General features: G+C 35.9%; 1 protein-coding gene across 5 annotated transcripts in view; it reads right to left on the reverse strand.

Moving 5' to 3' along the window:
- The window catches only part of hth (Meis homeobox homothorax), a 290,065-nt gene that overhangs the window by 227,575 nt on the left and 42,049 nt on the right, over positions 1 to 20,441 (reverse strand). For all 5 annotated transcript variants that reach the window (XM_076126853.1, XM_076126854.1, XM_076126852.1 and 2 more), the window contains exons 4-5: positions 12,395 to 12,445; positions 7,125 to 7,175 (exon numbers count right to left, since the gene is read on the reverse strand). In XM_076126853.1, the coding sequence (XP_075982968.1) occupies positions 7,125 to 7,175; positions 12,395 to 12,445 (102 nt within the window). The remainder of the gene's footprint in view (positions 1 to 7,124; positions 7,176 to 12,394; positions 12,446 to 20,441) is intronic.

A 20,441-nucleotide genomic window follows, 5' to 3' on the forward strand; every position in this document is an offset into this window, starting at 1 on the left:
TCAAATATATGTTTAACATTGAATAATTTTTCGGTGGTTGTCAGCAGTTGTTGATGAATGGCGTTCGGCGATTATACTCAAGAACTACATTATTTACTTTATCTAACTTTCTATAACCCAGCTACTCAGTAGAGAAACCTATCTGCAAGGTTCGCGGTTGTCGAAGTATACAGAATTCGGAATTTAGAGCATCAGAGACCCGTAGGCTTATGCAGCTGCCAGTGACCTGTTTGATGCAGCTACTTTATTTTGAAAAAACACTGAATTATGATCTACGTAAATTCTCTACTAAGTTGTTCGACTACTATGTAACTTTGTTGTAGAACTGTTATCCTAAAATCATGACCATGCTGCTAAAACGACAGTATCCTTAATCATTATCGTAATTATTATATAAACTTATAAATTATCTTGTTTGTCCTGTCTCCACCTAAACTATGTAATAAGGGGATAAAACACACAAAAAACATCAAAACTCTGACCAATTTGATATTAAAACCTCATTTTTGACAAGCACAAATTACTATAATTTTATCCGTCAATAACAAGTCAACCATTTTGAATCATAAACCATATTCACACCTTTTTTTTGTCAAGACGGCCGAAGGAATAGCGGATTTGAAAATAGAACGGGCGGAAGCGGAAACGGTGCGCCGTTGACAGTTAATTATGTGTCTTTGGATAATTTCTACAATCGAAAAGATTTTTTCTTAATTTTACCTTACGTTAGTTAATTTTTTGTTAAGATTTCTTTTACAATTAGTATAAAGAAATTAAATAATTCGTATTGAACACAAATATAGTAGCCTGGAGTTTGGTAACGTCCCCGGTATATGGGAATAGGCTCGCCCCCCATTATATGGGACTAACATTGTTAACGGCGAAATGCGTGTTTTTTTCTCTGCCTAAACTTTCGTGATATTATTATATGTTGTCATCAAAGATTCATTAAATGTTGTAATATGACCTAATTTAAAATCTATAGTAAAAATAATACATTTCTAAAATACTACAATAGTATACAAGTTGAAAATGAGTTTGTTTTTATTAAAATGTTACAATCTCACTGAATATTAATATTTATGGTTGTTTTATTGACGCTGGCAATGTTGCCGTGTCGACATCTTGCCAGTTTTATTTTACTAATAAATGTTAAATTATATTAATATCCGTTGTTTCTTGGTTTTTTTATATTTTTTGTTATATTTTATAACTCTATGTTTGACTACTCTTGGATAAAGAATCAGGGAGTTTATCATAAATATGGAATTTTAACAGTTGTTTTTAAATTTACTAATTCTAACCGTTAGATTAAATATCTGAGACTTATTCGAAAGCTGTGAATCATGAACTAAAAAAATGATCCTTTTTCTTACTTATTACTTCTATTTTCGTAGAGTTTAATACAAAATTTGTGTGTGCAATTATTTTAATAGTATTATTTTTTATGAACAGCTATAATTGTTATACTCATATGAATAAAACCAAGCTTCCATAGTTTAGGACACGCCATAAATCATAAACTACATTATTTTTTAAATGTTTTAATATACACTCGTTGTCGTGTTCACATTATTTTTGTCTTAACACTACACAAGGTTAGAATTCACAAAACAATCGCATTTATCGAAACAATCTTTAATATGAAAGATATCAAATCTATTCAACCTGCCATATGTTGCCAGTTCTAAAAAGATACCATAGACACGATATCCGATGACCCCTCTATAATGAAGCTAGCTGCATTCCAGCAACGACATATATAGAATACATTATAACATACGTGTATCTTATATATCTACATCTTAATTCTAATTAAAATAACTCAGTTTTTTCTTTGTTTATGTAAAGAAAGTGTTCTGTAAAACGATTTTTTAACTATCGTTTTTATTATTACGGCTAAGTTTAACACTACGTTTTCTAACTATACACGTAAGATTACTGATGATTGATATCTGTTATTTGTTTAGTGTGGTAGATGCAGTAATTGTAACGACTATCATAAGTGTCTCTAAATAATAAATGATTTTATTTTGTGTAGTGACGTAAGCTAAGTATGTCGAACTCTTTCTCTTTAAATTTGGAATTCAGGATTAAGATACGGCGACTTAAAGTTTACTTTTAAATTTAGAACGGAATACAACAAGCCAGTGACAGAGCGAAGAATTTCAAAATTGGAATGTTCGAGATCTGAGATTTTGATGTTTACGAAGGCGGCTAGCATTCTTGTAACGATTTCATTTAATTTATAAGAAACCAAAAATGAACATATTTAACTCATTACTTTCTTACTCGGGTCTGTTTTAATAGGATAACTGACCATCAGTCAAATTAGCTAATCTTTATGAAATGTCAAAAACGCATTTTAGTATAGAAATACGGTATAATGACGCCACGATTTCGTATTTTCGTTGAGATCAAAAGAGTGCCTAGTATGTTTCAGTCCGTAATCATTTTAATCTCAACCGACAAAAAATACATAGCAGTGAAGCATTTAAAGTGATACAAGTTTAATATTTTCCTTAACCCAGTCAACTACCTAATTAGTACAGTAGTTTGGCAGATTCTTACACCTTAAAGTACAATATAACGATGCATCAATACCTATATTTAAACAGTTGACAAACGAAATAAGCTTGTCATCACCCGGGCACATTTCCAACGTGCGAATTGTAAGCAAAATCTCAAAACACGGTTATTTTAAATTCGTATATATCGAAGACTTACTGATCCGCGCAACTTCGCTTGCATCACATCAGAGAGAAAAAGTCATAATTTTTCCCGTTTTTGTAACATTTTTCACTGGTACTCTGCTCCTATTGGTCGTAGCGTGATGATATATAGTCTATAGCCTTCCTCAATAAATAGGCTATCTAACAGTAAAAGAATTCTTCAATTTGCAACAGCAGTTTCTGAGATTAGCGCGTTCAAACAAACAAACAAACTCTTCAGCTTTATAATATCAGTATAGACAGTATAGATTAATTTGGTATTGGGGCCACGAAAATCGCCATTCGACCGGTAATCCTGTAATTCAGGCAGGTTGGCGTAACGCAGGTGTCATGTAAAATGTTGAAATGGCGCGGTGAGTGCCAGCAGTGTGGGCTGGAGTGGGAAGTGGGCCACGGCCACGCTGGGCTTGGTCACTGGGAGGAGATAACTCGAGATGACGTTTTGAAAATTTTTTGACATATTTGACAGCTTTTTTTTTTAAATATACTAGTGGGAGGAGTTATGAAATGCAAGATGACGTGTAGAAAAAAAAAGTACGTAAAGAATTTAGGGATTCAATGTGACTGTTTGATGTTTTTTTGACAGCGTTTTTGCTAAGTTAAAAAGTATACAGAAGTTAAAACGAAATTAGAAATTTTAATGGTTTTGAAAACTGCAGAATTTAGTGGATTTATCGCTTTTTTTTGCTCAATTCTTCCACTTAGCTCGATTTAGTTATGTGGTTAAAATAGTAGCTAATAGTATGTTTCTAAGGACATTGATTCGTATAAGAGCTCTTAAAATTACATTTCTATCGACCTCTTCTAGAAATACAAGCGTTATAGGAAAAAATAGTCTCATTTAAATATAATAGTTAATAAAGTTTTCAACAGAACATCCCCGGTCACTCACGGCCCTCCATTTGCTTCGTCGGTTAAAAACATCCCGTCTCCAGACCTAATGCAACACTTCCTCACTAAAACCAAGAGTGGGTGTTGCCACTAATAAATTCACAATTTTTATTTAATCTGTGACTTTTGACAGGCCGAATGCGCATCGCCATCGCTCTCCAAACGTCACATCATCGAATTTTTATTTTTAAATAACGTCTTTTTTATTTTTATATTCTGTTTACGAGATTTTTTTTGTCAAATTATAATTTGATGTGTTTATTTTATGTAGAGTTTTGACTCGGCTTTCCTCAATTTTCAGAGTTCTTGAAATAATATTTTCTATCCGCAATACTGAATACTTTCTACAAAAATAAAATACACTTTCGTAATATCCTCCATCAAATTAATTGTGAAATACGATTCAACTATTTGTATAAAAATTTCACGTCCAAATTTCCTTAACGAACCGGGAATCGAACTAATTAAACGTCCAATTAAAAGTGTGAAACTTCTATCACCAAATAAATATAACAAAATCGTGTATCATATAGTAATTCAGTCACAGTTGTAAAATGCGGGTCGGTCGTAAAGTCTTGGGTTCGAGTCCGCGTAAACCAACAAATCTGACCCGTCGTAAATCAGTTAAGCATGGTATAGATAACGTTTTATTATACACAAACGAAATATGAAATACCATTGGATTTGTTACCTTTTTATTGGCTGTTGTTTTAACATGATCTTCGGGATAAGATATTATACCCTTAGGCCCTTTAAAAAGGCATATTTTTACGATCACCCTTCTGTCTGTCTGTCTGTCTTAACTGCAAACGGTCGGTTGAGACTACGAGTCGCGTCTATGCGTCCTATTTGGGGATTAAAAGCACTTAAGATATCAGAGAGTTGCGTGTGGGCCAATGATAGGCCGATATGATTGATTGACTCTAGTTACAAGTGGCCACTGCATCGCACGGTACTACCCGCATCATTTTATAATAACAATTCAACAAACGCCCGGTTTTTAAGTACATTTAGCGGTAGTTTATCTATTCAATATTTTATATGAGTTTAAACGCTATCGAATGGATAAACTACCGCTAATATGTACTCAAAAACCAGGGGTAAATTGCCAACATTATATACGTTTGAATTTTGAATGTTTAACGTTACTTCAACCAGCCAGTAATCGTTTTTGATATTCAAAAAATTAAAAAAAAGCAAGTCTAATAAAATGCTGACATTACGGAGCTACATCACATAACGTAATTAGGGCACAGTCAGACGACGAGTAAAAAAACGCCTATAACGACGACCAATCGCAGAGCTGATCGACCGAAAAGGACTCAACATCGGAGCGATGTCGCCGCCGGCCATATTTAAAATATTAAAAACATAAATCAAAAACGCTATACGATATTTTCATTGTAAATATAATTTCTTGGAGTTCGTTATAGCGTCGGAATTTTAAAGCCGACTTTTTTGTCTATCGCAATGTCATTATATCTCATTACTTATAGATATTCGGTAAAAATAGTAATTGAAAAGATCTTTATTAAAAACTTGTTCTTTTACTCGAAAAATGCACGTAAAAAGGTTAAAAAAAACGCGAGCAATTATAGTAAAAGAGAGTAAAAAACAGTGCACTTAACGAGATCTCATTGTACGCGAGTTGGGCCGTTGGACCTTTTTTATTTTTAATTATTATAAAAGCTCAAAAAAACCACATCACCTGTGAACGGTGTGTAGTGAGGCGGAAACGGATCGAACTAACGGCATCGTTTTTTTAAATTTTATTCGACAAAAACTCAGACGAGATAGATACCGACGTATATGGGATATGAGCACAGGAAAAAATGCCTTTGACTGTTCAGACCAGAGACACGGCTCGACGTGGCTGTGTTTAACTCGCTTCCGCTCAGATTATTCTCGACTTTCATTGGTGAAGCCCACTTTCTATGCATGTTCCAATCGGGTCGTGAAAACTGGTCTTCGAGTGTCGCGAACTCTTCACCTCCTCGAGTGGAACATACAAAATAAATCTCAAATTTCCTGATACATTATACAGAGAACGTGTAATTTTGAATAAAAACTTGGAACGTTCCAACAAAAAGCCGTCGAATGCGAATTTAAAAATCGATCATCCGACTCGTTGAATTGAACGATTTTCTTCAATCTGTGGCGCGTCCCTCGCTATTTTGAATTTCGAACAGGGCATCATTTTTTTATTTTATTTTTTCCAAACGGCCTTTATCTCGCCCTCCGGCCAGCCAGTTCCGTACAGCGATATCGCATTACACGTTATCTCGTTACAGCGGCTCGTATTAGTGCGTACGATTCGTTCACGGAGCCTCCAAACACACGGTGACTTAGACGAAAGGCGGCCGATATTTTATGGAATCCGCTGTGAGAGCGGCCGCTGCGAGTATCTCGTTTCTCGAGATCGTTCGTCTTGATATAGACGTTAGTCAAACTAGTTTCGTTGAAACGTGACCATAATATTGACAAGCTAAATTAATTCCTCGCCGGGCGACACCGCTCGTCGTAAAAACATACCGGAGATTTGAATTTTATGCTCCTAATTAATGCGAGCGAGCGCAAATTGTTCGATCTGATTGCGAATAGCAAAAAGCTCGCGTCCCGCCGCGTTACCGTTACACTCGGAGAGTATAATGGCGAGAATTGGCGATGCGACACACGCAAGAAGCCGAACCGGTCCGAACGGAACGCGCCCAAATGGGAGATAAGGGAAAAACAAACAACATTCGAAATGCGAACGCCGATCCCATTCACTCCGGCCGACACCTCGCGCCTCTCGCCGCGCTACAACAAATACTAAACTTGTGCTAATTCCTACATTGAGAGTCTAACACGGCTTTATGTTTTAAATACAATCCTGGCCGCATATACTTATATCAAATGTGTACCAATAATTAAAACTGTTTTACGATAGAGTAAACTTACGAGCGCTATATGAATCTCATGATTCAACTCGAAGTAATAACTAAACTAATTATTTCTATAAACATAACTATAAGAAATGGCTGAAGACAAATATTCCCGTCAGAGTAATTCCATGCGTGATTCATTTTGTCTTCTTCTTATCGTATGGTTAGTGGTCAACCTAGTGTCAAAGTTGTTCAAGCCCGAAAGGTCTTCAACAACCGGGACCGACATTTTACGTGCCCTTCGAAGCACGGAGACGCCCAGTTGAATGCCACTATGCGGTCACCCATCTATGGAATGACCGCGCCAAGGTATGCTTAACCCACAGATCGTTTACCGACCGGTGAGCGCAACTGGCTATGGCCGCCTCAATTCATAATTAAACACACATTTTCAAATATTCGAATTTGATTAATTTAAACATAGAACGGCGAGTGGCCAGTGCGTGCAGTGGTTGCGTGTTGATCGATACGATATCTCGATTTAAAAATCGTGCCCAAAGATAATCGAAAGGTGTTATTTTTTTCAAACCGGTCAGAGTTTCGATTCCAAATGTATTTCAATACAAGATATACTTACTTTTTCTAATTCTAATAGATGAAACCGGAGAACTTGTATCGCTTGCACCATCTGTGGAGAGAAATATAACGTTAATATTTTGTTTACTATTTATAAAATGGAGAGTTTTGTTGCGTGTGGATTTGTTGTTTTAGTAACATGCAATTTAAAGACTACCTCCGTGGCGCAGTGGTTTAGGTCGCCACGCCGCTACCATTGCGTCGGAAGGTCGTGGGTTCGGTTCCCACACGGAACAACAATTTGTACGATCCACGAATGATTGTTTAGTGTCTGGGTGTACTGTGTGTCCGTTGTTTGTATGTTTGTAAAAGTGTCCGCGACACAAGCAGCAACTCAAAGACCGGAAGTTGTCTTTAAATAAAAATCTTGCAGTTTTACGGCACAAAACTTATTTTTTTTATAAAGTTTTGAATACGTTTACCAAAATGTAATGTTTCATAGCGTGTAAGGTCGTTTGGGTTCTAGAGAGTGTCGGCTCGGCTCATAAACCAGATATATGATACATATATACATTTATAAGTCCATCGAGCATCACAAAGCCAACTGAACAACAATGGACGGACAATGTACAGCGGGTCCCCGCGGCGCCTAGTGATGGACATGAACTTAAAGTATCGATACAGTTACACCCACATTATCGATACATTTCAACCACGATTCGATTGTTTAATAGAGCTGTCCGCAAAAAAATAAATCTTATTTATTACGAATTATAATTTTTAAAGTGTTAAACGGATCGTAAATGAAGTATTTTTCTTTACATAAGGAACCTATTTAGTCTAAAACTAGATTATAAATTATGACTTATAAATTATAAGTTTATAACCGATCAATAATTATTGACGTTTATTTATTCGTTAGTGAATTTACGATTTTGAATACGAAGGAAGAATTATCATAAATAAATAAGCACAGCACTTAGTATGTGAGGTATGCTCATGCGCCGGGTTTGAATGCCTTCGTATGGTATACAGTCAGCTCCATAAGGCGCTTTACACCTTCATATTTTCAAAACCTCTTTATTTATTCTTATTTATTTTTTTGATAAAGAGGCCTAACCCTAGAGGAGACCCTTGTCCTGCGGTGGGACAAATATGGGTTATTAAAAAAAGCCTCTTTATAACCAAATGTAAATAAATACATGAACAAAATCAGGTAAAATTAGTAGTAATTAATCATTTCGATCACCGTCAGATGTTTTCTCGATGGAATAATATGCAATACTACAAATATATGGGGTTTCGAAAGATAGAATATGTTCAGCGACTTTTGGTGCTGACTGTACGTACACACACAGATCATATCGACTATTGTTTGATTCTGTTTGAAGATCTAATCGGTGACTTTTTTCAAATCGATATCTATCTAAAAACCGTCTAATGCCGTTTTAATAGCGTCTTGATTTGTTTCTGATTGCCACTCGAGGACGAGAGCTGAATCCAAACGATCTCAACTTATTTCAACCTTTGATTGATGATTTTACACCGTCTCCAATTTAAATTTCTAACGTTTTCAAATAGTGTTGTAATTCGGTTTTTGTTTTACGGTTGTCTCAAATATGTTATTACGATTCAAATTGTTGTATTTCCGGCAATGAGCTTAGATTGTTCAAAGATATAGGCTATAAAAAGTAGTTTCTTTTGATGTGTGAGTCACAATGAAATAGTTTTACTAAATTATTATCAGATTAATGGAATGATTCATAAAGAATTCAGTGTTAAATATAAAATTGATAGAAAATACGTACTTATAAAGTAATAAAATAAAAGTCGTGTCATCAAATATTCATAAAATTAACTATCGGATACGATTCGAGCCAAAGTTAGTAAATCGACTAAAAAGAGCGTCATTGTAGCCACAAGTAGTAAACATCTGGCGAGCTCGTGTTGCTGCAATATCAATTAAATCTATAGTGGAAGCGCCACCCTCGTCTGTTTATTCAGACGACGCAGTTGACATAGGCGACACCACCAGATAAAATGTGTTTGACTTGTACCACTCCTGCCACCGAGACAGTTCTGTTTAAAAAGGGGAGCGAACGAATATTCCTATGTAATCCCCGAGCTTGAGAAAGGCTAAGAAAATATTTAAGATTTTTAGAGATAAATTGTTTAAACATTCAACCAACGGAAATTTTAAGATAATCGAGTGAGTTATTCGATATAGTCGATTGTGTACAACACTATTTGACTTTAATTACCGGTGTGTGTACCGATGAGGGACGTAATTGACTTAGTTTGGATTTGTCTGTATGTACCATACTGTCTAGCTAACACTGCAAATTGTTGTACGTAATACTATGTACTTCTGTAATTAGTATATACAAATCTGAAATACTATCTATACACACTAGGTAAGTAGTATAACTACATGAAAGTGCGCAATTTGTTTTATTCAGAACCCGCTTTACGGATTAATAATTGTATCCAAAATAAGAGTATCTGTAGTTAAAAATTACTATTGTCTCAAAAATACTGACACTTATAATGTAGACAGAAAATATAAAATAATAGCGTTAAAAATACTATGCAGTTTTCAAACAATATCAGTAAAACGGCTCATATATTGTATAAACAAAAAACTCAAGGCTCAAACAACGCTACACTGCATGTTAACACGATATCGCTTACTAATGACTCGTAAAACACAAAACTATTCGGTTATATTTACCTACGCTACTGCAGTTCAACTATGTTTGAGGAAGCTTAGACCCTCAAAAGGCTGTGACAGACCAAACACAGATGTGACGTGGGCAAACAAGCTCTACTCGCCGTAACCAATCGCCTCTCAAACCAAATGGGTCAATAAAACACAGAACGACTGTTGGTTTTTTAGTCGAATACAGTTTTAGTTTACTATACTTTGTTTCGATCGTGTGTCCACATCACTACTCCAACAAACTTACGACCCACGTGTTCTTTTTTTAAATGTTTAAACTTTTTTTTCTACACTTGAAATTCGAACTTTTTCGTAATCTTGGTGTGGATTTTCTAATTTCGAATTTGGATGGCATGTTTTTTTTTTAAATAGAATTTTGTTTGGAACACTAATTGTGCTTTCATCTTTATATTTTATTCAAGACTAGCTTTTGCCAGCGACTTCGTCCGAGTATAAATCCTATGTATTGCTATAATATAGCTTATAAACTATCTGTGTACCAAAAATACATGAATATTCGTTTGTCAATTTTTGCGTTTTTTGCAATCTTACATACAAAATTTTAAACATTAGTATTTATTATTTGTATTGTTATTGTATATTTATTAATATCAGTATTTGTTTGTTTGTTTGTATTGTAGATGTATAGATATTTGTCTCAAATGTGCTTTTCAACTGTTTATATAAGTTAATAAACCTTCACCTACTTCATAAATTAAATGGCGACATGAGTTAACCGTCAGGCTGGCAGCGTCATTATATTTTACAATAAACCACTAACAATATGGAGTCAGGTGTTTCTGTCCCGAGGCGCCATTTTAGTCCTTGGAGGTCTTTATAAGACTGTGTTATTACCGCGGTCTCACTTTATTTGACGACATAAACTTATTACAAAAAAAAATATTTTTGAACGACAATAATAGTAATTTTACTATAATTTGAAAGGATTTCATTTTAGTTAGAGTGTGCATGAGTTTCTTGCTAGTCTTTTCATTTGCCCTACCTTCCGAACTGGCGGTAAATTCACTCTCTGTATCATTGATTATCATAAGTGTCAACATTTGACTTAAATGAATAAAAAAATTGATTTTGATTTCGTACCTACTAAGAATTTGCGAAATTAGTCTTAATAATTGATTAATATACATCAAAACGGACAGACAGACCTACATATTTTTACAAGTAAAATAAGTTACAAACGAAAATTACCTCCTTTCAAGAGTCTTTAGTAAAAGTTCGCGCGCTGTCATATGGCAATACTTAAGAGCCATCGACAAAAGAACTCATTTAATTACAAACGAAAATTACTCCAAATAAACCATTTATTCACTCAATACTGTATTGAAATTATTGTTAAGACCTTTTCTGATGTCTTGCATACTGAGTTTAACCGCAAACTGCGAGAATAAAAACGTGGTTATACCATTAATACTTATACAAGCTAATTTATACTTTGAGGTCTTAAACAGCCTGGTTTTTACATGTTCTTTAATCCCAACGGTAATACGAAAAGTAATTTAAAACGAAGAATTGAGTGTTATTTTCAATGAAGCTCACTTCAAGTCGTTGACCTATCAGATACTTTTTGTAACCAAGTTAATCTGCCAGTAACCAATTTGGTCTCTCATTCTTAGACTAAATATGTAGTTTTTTACACAACTCCCGCACTAAGAAAATCTCTTGTGTCGCTTTTACAAACATAGAAATAACGGACACAAAGTACAACCAGACCCGAAACAATTATTTGTTGTTTGTCAAATAAATGTTCAGTGTGGGAATCGAACCCACTCCCGCAATGATAGCGACGTGGCAACTTAAACCACAGTGCTATTGAGGCAGTCAAAAAAAGTTAAGGAATAGTAAAAGCGAGTGCCTTTGAAAATAAACTGTGTGAGTAGACAAACAGATGCGTCACCGAGTGCCACCACATGTCACTGGAGACAAAAACTGTATATGATAAATTCACCTATTCGTTGAGCAAAGTTTGCTCAACGCCCGGATGTCGCACACTGTTTAACCAAGTTATCTTTCACCCGGTTAAAAACACCGCGATGAATGACGCTTATCATCGCAAGTTAGACGTGGTTTATGACCCCACCACCATCTAGGCTACTGTTTTAATTTGTCACTACCACAACGGGATAGTCAAACAAATCAATCCATCGCCAATAATGATCCGTGCGTGACGGTGACACTTGATAAAATGTATTTTCACTAACTAAGTTAAATAACATGAACGTCGCCTCCGACCGGCGCGATTCGTAATGCCTTAGATTTTATTTGTTAAAAATCGGTTAAGTACCCGTGTCGAAACGCGGCGGTGGGTGGCCGCCATGTTACTTTTATTATTTCACTTTTTGTCCAAGCTAGCCGCGGGAGGCGCACGGTGCGATTCAGCTTTTTATGAGTGACAATATAATATGGTTTTTTTATTAATTCTTATTTCCCTATTTTGTTCTCAGAAATATTTTCTCGTTTACCTGTGCTTTAATTCGGACAGCTCTTTAACTAATCAAATCGTAAATTATTGTGAAACGTTCGCTAGTTGATGAGGTATTAAAGTGATCCCACGTTTTATTTGTGTGTTGTGTCGTAGAGTGGACAATACTTACTAATGAGTCGACCTCAGGGTCCGCTATGTAGTAAGGTTTCTCTTGGCGTATCTGTGAATAAAGAAAATCTTACATGAGTATATTTTTCACAATGATTATGAATGCAAATTTACGTTGTATGGAAGTGTATAGAGGATTAATGGCAGACGCAGCCGGGTCGTAATGCTTGTACGTGGCTAATAAAATGCTCGCTCGGTTGGCTGCGCCCGCGCACACGACCCACAGATTATAAATACAGACTGGACACTACTGCATAGATATAATAATATAACTTATGATAAATAAATATAGGATACATTCAATTCATATTTACATTAAACGTGTTTTAAAAATAAAGTTGTTTTGTCAACAGTAAAAAAAAACAGATGTAAAAAGTCAATTAAAATTATATATTAATAATTCGTATGATCTAATCAAATCGTTAAAATTAAACATTTCCTTTGAGATACTGTTTATAATTTCCTAAATGAGTAAACATAGTTTAAAATGGCGACACTTGACGAACGAGAATGGTCAATTTATTTTATATAGCCGATATGTCAAGCTGTCAAAAGCTATTGAACAATACGGGTCTGATCATATGGTACATAACTTTAAGGCACTTAACCTTATATAAACAGGCAATTAGTTAAACAAGGATTGAGAGAGAGAGACGACACACTCTTTCAAAGATAAAAAAATAAATAAGACCGCGTTGTCGCGTGTATGCAACTACTGATCATGAGGGTTTGATTCCCAGGTTGGGTAATATGTTTTTTCAAAATGTATATTTGAATGTCTTTCAATAGTAACTCGGAGTTTTGGTAACGTACCCGGTATATGGCAATAGACTCACCCCCTATTACAAGAGACTGACATTCTAAGTATGTGTCGCACCTACACTTTCGTGTATTAGGTCAAGGAAAAAGTCTTTTCACATTATAGTATGTACGAACTTGTAATAAAATCTCTCTGGCTTCAAGAATCACAAATAAGTACACAGTTCGTTAGGTCTCTTTCAGTGAGCTCGTGAGGTACCCAAATATCGAGCTATTTTGTGTGTAGAGAAAAGATTTTATTACAAGTTCATACATACTATAATGCGAGAAGACTTTTTCCCGACCTAATTAATATAATAGTCTAATTATCATAAAATTCTTCAAATATTTGGAAAGTTTATAAACAGGTACAATGTACATTTTAAAGCTAAGATATCAATCAAGTAACCCGTCTGATGTTTAATCTGTGTACATACTTAAGAAACACTTTTTTTCGACATTTTCAAGTCAAGATGGCCGGAAATGTGATACTATCATGCACCGCTCGGCCCGGATTTTTTCCTTCTACCGACTAACCGTAAGTCTTACTAATTACTATTATACTATTATTGTGTACTAATTACGAGTACATGACATAACATTATCAAAACTATAAGAATTTAAATTTAAAATTAGTTTTCACATCAATCTTTACGTTGTTTCGGAACCATGTTTAAGGTAGCTCATTTTTGAAACACGATACATAATTGTTACATTTTAAAATTAAAATGTTTTTCGTAATTAATTTTAACTAACAACAGAAATATCAGCGTAACCTTAAGCCCTTGTCAATTTTGGAAAAATGCTAAAATAGTAATAGTAATAGTCGATCGCATTGTTATATACAAGCTTATGTGATATTATTATATTGACAAGTAAAACAAAGCTTATAAATATTCATAAACGACGTCCATTTTTTTAATTATTCCAGAAACGCAGTACAGATTATAAAAGAAATGTGCAGCTAAATGTGGAATTGACATGACAATGGCAGATTAAAAATGTAAAGAATTGTATACAAACAACGGCGTAATAAACTGTTCGTTTATTTATGTAAATGTTTATTAAGAAACAAAAATTATATGTTTATTAAGAAACAAGCACTAAGAAAATGTTAGTCATAAATGTATAATTACACAAAAGTATTAACAAAGAACTTAATTTGATGTATGATTTTTAAATTGCAGTCTTTTATCCTATGGTTAGTGGTCAACCTAGTGTCAAAGTTGTTCAAGCCGCCCGAAGGCTTTTGACGTAGCTTAACGATATAAGATAACAACTGGGACCGGCTTTTACGTGCCCTCTAAAGCACGGAGATGCCCAATTCAAATACTATGCGATCACCCATCTATGGAAAGACCGCGCCAAGATTGGCTTAACCAATCGTTTACGGACCGGTAAGTAAACTGGCTATGGGCAATTGCAGTAGAGACGCCATTCGACCGTTATTATCGAAATGATCGAAACAAAAGTGTGAAATTTATTTACACCATAAACGATACAAACTATCCGATAGAGCGTTTTGCAAAAATTAAAAAGAAGCAGTTGTTGTTTATGGTCAAAGACGAGGGAATTTAAACTTTACGTTTAGGAAGGTAAGGTAGATTTTTCATTGGTATTTATTTTCAACGGTTACCTATTAAAATGTATGGAATCGATTATGTCCAAGCTTTTAAATGTCATATAAAAATTATACATATTTACGCTACCACAGATGATGGATACGGTGCTCAATTTGATTAGCTTTTAATTATTATACTCCTTTTTTACAATTTGACCTTTTTTCTACAAAGTTTTTTTTTTAACTTTTGTATTTAATTGTAGAACGCGCAACGGTTTTTTACAATATCTTTAATGATACGTTTTCTAAATTAACGATTTGTTTCCAATTTCATTTTGTTTCGAATTATGTTATTAATAATTTTATTTGAATGTGTTTTTGTATAGCTTAATTTCTTTACTAGTGTTTTACCCAAGTATATTGTCGTTTTAGTATCTAACCCTTATCGTAATTTTTTTTTTATTTTATCGTATGGTTAGTAGTCAACTTAGTGTCAAAGTTGTTCAAGCCGCCCGAAAGATCTTTTACTTGGCTTAACTTGGTAGACAAAAGCCGAGGCCGACTTTTAACGTGCCCTCTGAAGCACGGAAATTGTAAACTATTTGTTGCTGGCTGCTCATTTTTAAGGGTCTTTCTCACTGTCAGAGTTTTGTATAAAATCAGTTTTTAAAGTACTTTGTAATGGTATTTTAGTGTTATAAAAAGAGTATAAATCCTAATTGGTCTAATACCATCCCACTTGTAGCGTACATAACCACAAATCATAGAGGTCGGTAATGACCGGCGAGCGCTGTGGTAGCGGGTTCGATCCCGCCCACGGCATAATGGCTATCATTCCGTGTTGTGTCATTATTGAACACAACAAATTGTTATTTGCCTTCAACTACTATAGTGACGCACAGTGGACCGACACATCTACTCTGGACTAAAAAAATAACGAAAAATAGTTTTCACTGATGACTGCTTTCGATGATAAAAAGAGAAAGAAACAGCTGCGCAGGTCCGTCTCTAAGGATAAGCTACGCTTGCCCAGGTTGTTATGTGGATGGGTGCCCAATTATACATTCAGAGTTCCGTGTTTCGGAAGACACGTTAAATTTTGAGTCCCAACTGTCATGCCCAAAGATCTTTGACAGTCATTAACAGTAGTCAAAAGCTTAACCAGTCTTACCGAAGGGTTTCGTATTAAGTGTTGTGGAGGTCAGATAGGCAGTTGCTCCATGTAAAACACTGGTATTCAGCTGCATCCGGTGAGGTTGGAAGCCGACCCCAACATGGTTAGAATTAGAAAAAAGGCTAGATTTCGAAGATGTAGTTATTTAAATATGATATATAAATATTTCTAAGAATATCATGTTACGAATATTATTGACCACACGGTGTTTCTCTGAGCTGTTATAAAAAGGCGTGGGTGTTTGGTGGCCAGGTCACTGATCTGATACATGAATCATGTTATATTCACACCTTTAAATAAGAATACGACATGAGAAACTATTTTACTGTTATACGAATTGAGGATTAGTTATTTTTGTATTCTTCTTCTTATCGTATGGTTAGTGGTCAACCTAGTGTCAAAGTTGTTCAAGCCCGGTAGCCTTTGACGTGGCTTAACGACTGTTATCTTAATTGACAACAACCGGGACCGACTTTTTACGTGCCCTCCGAAGCACGGAGACGCCCAGTTCAAATATGGCGGTCACCCATCTACGGAATGACGCCAAAGGTCGCTTAACCAACAGATCGTTAACTTACCGGTGAGCACAACTGGCCATGGGGGATATTTTTGTATTGAAATGGCGCGTCATTTTTATTTTTCTTTGTTAACCTTAAATTGGTAACTGTAAGTCAATCAGTAATTACAAGTTAAGTTATGTATGATGTCAGTCATAACGTTGTTGCCCAACTTAGACATAAGCATAGCAATCCCACATAATGACACCGCGATCATATCACTATAATGATAGTCTTCCAAATCTCTCGACCAATGGCGACTTTAACGAAATATAACCAGACGTAGATGGCCCCTCCCCCGCCCTCCGGCGAGGAAGTCTCCCATTTAGGGGAGCACCGACCCGTGAACACCGGAGCCCCTTTAGACACAAATTAAATGCTAATAAGGCGATCGGCTGATACCGAACACTCGGGAAACAACAATTTTCGGTATTACTCGTACGAGATTTTATGGCCAATGTTTTTTGAGTTCGCCCATAGTGCTGCGTAACGTCCAACTTGACCAACTTCGAGGGAACGAACTGACGCCCTCTTCATTACCTCTCTAATGAAATAAGTTGCTCGTCTCTTTCCGAATATTTGACTTGTGAAGTCGTGATCGCACAGATTGAGTACACAAAGAGCTCTGCCCACCTTGCGTGCTCGCTCCCAGCGTGAGTATAATAATGAATGCATAGCAGTGTTGGATACGTTCACATCGGCACGCTTAATGCCTCCATTACATCTGACATCGCGACAAAACCCTCACCAATTGTTAGGTGTCGATACGAAGCAAAAATTCCCTTTCGAATCGAGTTATTGCATCCATATTTTTTATTTTAATCGATGCATCGAACTGTATTCTATCGATTTAACTCGGAAAAAAATGTGGGACAAAAGCATTTTATATCTGTTTGCCCCGTAAAAATAAACAGGCCGTGAACAAAATAACTTTTGACTCGTCCCAAATATCTTTGTGATACGACAATTGTCGTTCTGTCTATTCACAACGTTTACCTGAGGCTCATTGTTGCCCCCTCATTGTGCACTTTCAGTCGAAATGCCTTTGTTTGTGTAATTGAATAAATGCCTTCGTGCAGTCCCTTTGTCGTGGCGAGGAGCAGTCTCATGTGCATGTAACCACCTCGGAACAACACTCCACTTAATCGATTAATGATTTTTTCCACGGAAAGCTGGAATCCACCAGTGTGTCCGAGTAACACTGATTTTAAACCCCGATTGTCTGCTACCTGGACTTTCGAAAAAACTACGGAACTCATCATTAAATTCGTAAAGTCCCGATCGAGATGTGCACGCGTCGCGATGAATATTAAACTCTATTTGACACAAATTAAAGCGCATAATGACTCGATCGGCAGGGGGCACTTAGTGCGATAAGTAACGGAATAACCGCGGCACCGAAATCGCTACCAAACGTGGTACCCTGTAATTTGTAATAAAAAATCTATTTATAAGATAAAATAAAGCACCGAGACGCTACCTAAGATGCCGGCGATCGATCTCGATGGGCTTTTTAATAAATCAAGAGGTCTCGAGCCATTTTGACGCTTGTCAAAGTTAAACGTAGGACATAGAATCGCGCGTACCGCGGCCAGTGATTAATGTTAAATTATTCTATAATGCTCAGAGGTCGAGTTTTGTAATTTAGTTAAGTCGCCTCCTATTTAATAACATTCTCGTACGCGGCGGCGAGCAGGTGATTTTTTTATACAATTTTTTGACTTAAAAAACAGTCGTTCGACCTCGCTACTGAAGTAGTTCGAAATTTAAATTTATAGTGTATTAATACGCGTTCCTGTTACGAAATTTTTATTTATAGTGGCGCGGGCGTCTGCCGCGGCGGGTGTCGGCGTTGTCGCGCGACGTCGCGTCGTGTCGCGTGGCGTGTGTCGCGTCGTGTCGCGTGTGTCGCAAGCGCGTCACGCCGCGATTGTTTCGGCGACCGCGACCGCTCCACATTTAATCACCTGTTTTGACACAACGACGTGCGAATATATTTATTTGGTCCGCTTTACTGCCACCCATAAACGGACGTAATGAACAAATGTCTTTATGGTATACTTGTAAACGTCAAATATCAGTCATTTCTCCTTGGCGAGCACAAAAAACGCCATAAATATTCTTAACAAAATGGCTCCTACTGAATATTGTGGCCATAAACGTAGCTCTATAAAATGAGGTTTGGTTGTTTAACTTTTGTTCGGGCTCCGTGTAGGAATTAAAAGAACTTAGACGAGAGCCGACCTTTTGTTTGCGTAGTGTTTCTTTCCATAAAATATATGTAAATCATCTAGAAATTATTCATAACTAACTGGAATTTATAAATGTTTTACGGTTTGTTTTTGTGTTGTCAAAAACTTTGTGTGCCAGTGGCCTTAGAGTCCAAGTTGTGTTAGTAAAGGTCACACGGAGCGTATTTCGCGCGACGCTCACAAATAAAACTGTTGCTCTAAACATTTCTAAATGACGCTCACAGTTGCCTGCGCAGCGTCATCCCTGTGCGACAAGGACAGAGCTACACGTGAGACAGAGACGGAATGACACTGGAGCGTTTTTCGTGCGTTTTTTGTCCCGAAATCCGTGCGTTCAGAAATTTTATTTTAATACAAGAAAAGTATTCAAAAGATACGGGGCAGGTAGAAGGCGGCCGAACCGGGGTATTTGCTTAGTTTCTTTTTTTATCGCACAAAGAATCCAAGTTGATTTATGGCCGTGGTGTGTGACGATTTGTGACCTGTAATTTCTGATGTGAGTTTTGTCACTACAGATCTGTGGCTTGATTTATTAATTCTCGCCGCGGCCGTCAGAGGGCGTGTTATGGTTTTGACAGTTGTCAGTAACATATAATTTCTGTGCGGCCGAAATGATTATTTAGTTCTTTAAGCTTTTTGTTTTGAACCGATTGAGACATTACACTAAACACTGTGAAAATTTTATTGCTGTAATTTGTGCAATTTATATTTTTTTGTCCGCGAAAAAATTGACACAGTGTGTAATCGGCGACAATATTTTTGTTTGGGACATTCCTTTGTTAATTTAGTGTATGATTTTTTCTACGATTTATAGAGATGGTGGCCAATGTGCGAATCAGACGATGTGTAGTCGTGTGCTGGTATAGTTAGTTAACTGGTCTCTCGAGGGTCGTTTAGACCCGGAAGGTCAGTTTTTCGACCATTAACGCGATCAGAGGGTTGTAAGGGGAATTAGTAGTAGTAATAAAGGTGGTACATAATTACCCACTTCGGGGCAGTCGGTTAAATGGTGTCTCTACCACGGTGCTCATAAATTTAAGTTAATCGTTGTTATTTTTTGTTTAGCTTTAGTTAATAATATTATTTGAGTATTTTATTATTTATTTTTCTTTTGTGCTATGAATTATAAAGTTAGATTGTGATTTTGTGTATTCATTTAAGAAAACTTAAATAAATAATGACTATTATTTCAGATCTTTTAAACTCCTAATTCCAGTCTAAAGTATTCCACGCAGTACAAACAAGAGTACAAAAATCGAATTTTAAGTTAATACAAAATATATTATTATTTTGAAAAATAATAATTAAGCATACATTTATTAACTTTATACCAAGCCAACCCAATCCCAGACCACTCTCATACAAAAAATAACACGAAACAACACAAGAATTATTTTCAACATTGACTTAACAAGAGTACCTACTTAAAGCACAGATGACTAAACTTCAACAAAGTCTAAAAACCTTTGAATTTATTACCCATGACAAACAAACACACAAATCGAAATACACTTCAAAATACAGCAATATTTATACAATACTTTTTGTATAAATACACTACGCGTAAAACGTATGTATAATACATTCATAGCGAAAACTGCACCCTCCGTTTGCCTTTTTTTAATCAACCCCCTAAATCCCTGAGGGGTAAAAATTAAAGGGTAATGGTGCAATGTTTAATAACGTATCTGCGGGTAAAACTGTGT

Source organism: Anticarsia gemmatalis, chromosome 19 (genome assembly GCF_050436995.1).
Source record: "Anticarsia gemmatalis isolate Benzon Research Colony breed Stoneville strain chromosome 19, ilAntGemm2 primary, whole genome shotgun sequence".
In the NCBI taxonomy this organism is placed as follows: Eukaryota; Metazoa; Arthropoda; class Insecta; order Lepidoptera; family Erebidae; genus Anticarsia; species Anticarsia gemmatalis.